The sequence below is a fragment of the Corvus brachyrhynchos genome, unplaced genomic scaffold, assembly GCF_000691975.1.
Source record: "Corvus brachyrhynchos isolate BGI_N302 unplaced genomic scaffold, ASM69197v1 scaffold787, whole genome shotgun sequence".
NCBI classification, from domain to species: Eukaryota; Metazoa; Chordata; class Aves; order Passeriformes; family Corvidae; genus Corvus; species Corvus brachyrhynchos.
The window spans coordinates 156686-160650 of record NW_008239142.1 but is presented as its reverse complement, the minus strand read 5'-3'; the positions used below and the strand labels follow the sequence as shown (position 1 = coordinate 160650).

The window sequence follows — 3965 nt, the reverse complement described above, 5'->3', positions numbered from 1 at the left end:
TGTCGTGACGGGGGGCGGGAGGGGCTGCCGAGCTCAGGGAGTGAAGTGGGGTTTTCTCTCCCCTTTAGGTTCCGGCCCTTTGTGCCCCACATCCCGTTCGACTTCTATGTCGTGAGTAACGCGTGCCCTGAGGGCAATTCCCGGGAATTTTCCAGGATTTTTCCAGGGTTAACGACCCCCCATCCCGGATTTGGGGGGGGGGTTTGGGTTCTCACAGTGTGGGTAAACTGCATGAATTCCCTAAAAACGCTGTTGGATCAGTTAAAAGCCCAAACGAAAGGATTTTACTGCTGTTGGAGATGGGGTAATGGGACACAGTCGAGGAATGACGACACAAATCATTCCAGGATTGGGGTTTTTGGGATTATAACAGAAAAAAATCCCTGGACTGAGGTTTGTCCCCCCTCCTCAGGGTGATGTCAATACCTGTTGCTCCCCCTCAGGTGTCCTCTTGCCTGTTTCCCACCTTTCCCAGGAGGAAATCATTCCCTCCCCGCAAATTCCCTGAGTCTTTCCCTTTGGACAGGCGATTCCAAGGCCCTGCAGCTGCAGACAAAGGGGGTTAACACATTTATTTAATAAATTCTTGAATAGAGTTACTAAAACCCTCTGGATCTGCCCCGGAGGCGCACAGGTGGGAGCTCCTGGACACCTGTGGAGCTCTTGTAGGGTAACGCGAAGGCGGAATCGTGCCAGAGGATAAAATCCCGGCGGGAATTCCGTCCCGTTCCAGTGCGAGATGGCGTTTCCCCGCGTCAAGCCCGCGGCGGATGAGACAGCCTTCAGCGAGGCCCTGCTCAAGAGGAACCAGGACCTGGCTCCCACCGCTGCCGAGCAGGTGCCGTGCCCAAAATTCCCCCAAACCCTTGGGATGGGGCTTGGAGAATCCAAAGTCCTTCAGGAGCGGCCTAAAAAATAGTTAGTTCTCCAGAATAAGCACCTTGGAAGAGTTTTTTGGATCATAAGGTGGATTTTGTGCTCTGGAAATGGGATTATTCCAGGTGTTCCTGGATAATCCCTGTCCCGTTCCTTCCCAGGCTTCCATTCTGTCCCTGGTGACCAAGATCAACAATGTCATCGACAATTTAATTGTGGCTCCGGGAACGTTTGAAGTGGTGAGTGCCAAAGTTGGGAAAAGAGCTCCATGGGAAGGTGCTCCCGGCCTGGGCCGGGTTAAGGATTGATGCTGAGCCCCCCAGACACGGCACGTGGGTTGAATTCCCGGGATTTTGGGGTGTTCTTCCGACAGCAAATTGAGGAGGTTCGCCAGGTGGGCTCCTACAAGAAGGGGACGATGACGACGGGGCACAACGTGGCAGATCTGGTGGTGATCCTGAAGATCCTGCCCACCTGTGAGTGCCCTCCGGGCGGGATCCGGCGGGATCCGAGCGGCCCTTGGCACCTGGCCCAGCTCCAACCCTTCTCCTCCTCCTTTTCCTTCTCCTTTTTCCCAGTGGAAGCTGTGGCAGCCTTGGGGAACAAGGTGGTGGAGAGCCTGCGGGCACAGGACCCCAGCGAAGGTGGGGCTGCGCTCCGGAGCAGCGTGGGCTGAGATCCGCGACCATTCCCGCATTCCCACGGAGCTTCCCAGCACCTCCACGCGGAATTCCCGGTCTTTTCCCCCCTCAGTCCTGACCATGCTGACCAACGAGACCGGCTTCGAGATCAGCTCGGCCGACGCCACAGTGAAGATCCTGATCACCACGGTGCCGCCCAACCTGCGCAAGCTGGACCCGGAGCTGCACCGTGAGCGCCCGGCCGTGCTTCCCGCCCAGAGCTGCAGCGGCGCCTGGAGCCGGCTGGAAAAACCGGGAATTTCTGCTTCTTGCAGTGGACATCAAGGTGCTGCAGAGCGCCCTGGCCGCCATCCGGCACGCGCGGTGGTTCGAGGAGAACGCCTCGCAGTCCACGTGAGTCCGGCGCCCAGGGATCCGTGGATCCCAATCCAAATCCTCATTCCTGAGAACACGGAGAGCGGTGCCGGTGTGGGACTGCCCCTCCTCCTGCCTCTGCTCCAGGGTGAAGGTCCTGATCCGGCTGCTCAAGGATCTGAGGATTCGCTTTCCCGGCTTCGAGCCGCTCACGCCCTGGATCCTGGACCTGCTGGTGAGGGGACTCTGATGTGGTGCTGATCCCGATCCCGGCAGGAGTTGGGATTCTCATTCCAGGCTGGGATTCTTCCGTTCTTCCTGCCCTAATTCCTGTTCCTTTCCTCCTCCAGGGACACTACGCCGTGATGAACAACCCCACCCGGCAGCCCCTGGCCCTCAACATCGCCTACAGGTCCGTGGCATCGCTTCCCTCACAGGAATTCCCATTGCGGCTCCGTTTTCCCGATAAAACCGTTGGAATCTCAGGGGCTTGGCTGGGAGATGCATCCAACTCATGCAGCTAGCGGTGTTTTTGCTGGAAGGATCCAGTTTTAACCCACAATGTCCCGTGTGCAGACGCTGCCTCCAGATCCTGGCGGCCGGGCTCTTCCTGCCCGGCTCCGTCGGCATCACGGATCCATGCGAGAGCGGGAACTTCCGCGTGCACACGGTGATGACGCTGGAGCAGCAGGTGAGGGGGAGGGTCCCCGAAGGGGAGGGGACACAGGGGTGGTCTCTGTGCCCACATTGACCCGTCCCTGTCCCCAGGACATGGTGTGCTACACTGCCCAGACCCTCGTCCGCATCCTCTCCCACGGAGGATACCGGAAAATCCTGGGACAGGAGGGTGACGCCAGCTGTGAGTGGTGCTGGGGGGTTGTGTCCGGGTGGGAATGGGGCTGGGATCCCCGAGTGGGTCCCCAGGGTCACCTCTTGGCGCAGACCTGGCGTCCGAGATGTCCACGTGGGACGGGGTGATTGTGACGCCGTCGGAGAAGGCGTACGAGAAACCTCCGGAGAAGAAGGAAGGGGAAGAGGAAGAGGAAAACCAGGAAGAGCCGGCGGCAGGCGAGGAGGAGGAGAGCATGGAGACGCAAGAGTGAAGGCCCAGTGACACCTGTGCCGCCTGGAGCAGGTGAGGGGACACCGGCCGAGGGACACCAGGGGGTCTGGGCCCCTCCTCGGTCACCTGACGTGTCCCTGTCCCGTGTCCCCATTTTGTAAGTTGCACATTAAAGCGTCCCCCCTTTCCAGCGTGTCCTGCTTGTTCAGATCCATGTGGGATTAGATGGGAATGAGACAGGTGGAGCAGCTGGAGAAGGATCCAGGACTTGAAGGACCCACCTGGGGCTGCCCAGAACCCACTTGGGGCAGCCCGAATCCCACCTGGGGGTGTCCAAATCCAACCTGGAGGTGCCCAGATCCCCTTGGCAGTACCTGCCTGGCTTTGTTGTCCCCAAGGCCCCTCAGGGACGTGGGAGCATCACGGACTCTCAGTCACTTTTATTCCAGCGCCCACAAATCCGGGAACATGGCTCGGAGTGTCCCGGTTCCCTCGGCTGCAGGTGATGGGGGACATCCCCTCAATTCCTGAGCTGGGATAAACAGGGATACCTGCTCCCCTGCCTGGTCACTCGGTCACTTGCCCTGGTAGCCCCCAGCCTCCAGCATCGCCCTCCTCCGCACCGTCTCCTTGGCCACGCTGTGGTTCAGCCTCCGCAGCCGCTCCTGGACATGGCAAAAGTCACCTGTCAGCACCTGGGGGGGGGCTCTGGGACCCCCAGAACCCCCTGTCCCCCCTCACCTGGGCGTTCTGCAGGATGTTGTTAACCAGCACCACGCGGCGCCGGGCATTCAGCAGCTTCTTCACGTAGGGGTCGAGGTCCAGCGCCACTTTCTGGTCCTCATTGATGCGGCAAAGCTCTGGGGAGGGGTTTGGGTGAGCCCCCCGTGCCCCCACGCTGAGGGGTGAGGGGGGCAGGGGTGACCCCCGGCTTTGGCTCACCTGTGGCCAGGCTGTCGATGTGCTCCCGCAGCTCCACCTGGCTCTCCCTGTGGAAGCGGGGCAGGTAAAACCCTGGATCCACACCCCAA

General features: G+C 60.1%; 2 protein-coding genes across 3 annotated transcripts in view; one reads left to right on the top strand and one right to left on the bottom strand.

The window, feature by feature from the left end:
- The first annotated feature begins 36 nt into the window (after positions 1–36).
- Positions 37–3129, top strand: ILF2 (interleukin enhancer binding factor 2). Of its 2 annotated transcripts, XM_008638144.2 has the most exons (12): positions 37–111; positions 734–838; positions 1038–1115; positions 1250–1352; positions 1455–1520; positions 1630–1746; positions 1832–1910; positions 2019–2106; positions 2222–2283; positions 2448–2562; positions 2640–2730; positions 2814–3129. In XM_008638144.2, the coding sequence occupies exons 2-12, from the start codon at positions 740–742 to the stop codon at positions 2972–2974; spliced, it is 1059 nt and encodes a 352-aa protein (XP_008636366.1). In that variant the 5' UTR covers positions 37–111; positions 734–739; the 3' UTR covers positions 2975–3129. The 2 variants fall into 2 exon arrangements, with proteins under 2 accessions (XP_008636366.1, XP_017595563.1); XM_017740074.1 differs by lacking the exon at positions 37–111 and having other exon boundaries at positions 137–838.
- Positions 3130–3359: 230 nt separating this feature from the next.
- The window catches only part of SNAPIN (SNAP associated protein), a 1061-nt gene continuing 455 nt past the window's right edge, over positions 3360–3965 (bottom strand). Inside the window, exons 2-4 of the mRNA XM_008638166.1 lie at positions 3877–3948; positions 3676–3794; positions 3360–3599 (exon numbers count right to left, since the gene is read on the bottom strand). Of these exons, the coding sequence (XP_008636388.1) occupies positions 3510–3599; positions 3676–3794; positions 3877–3948 (281 nt within the window). The 3' untranslated portion in view covers positions 3360–3509. The remainder of the gene's footprint in view (positions 3600–3675; positions 3795–3876; positions 3949–3965) is intronic.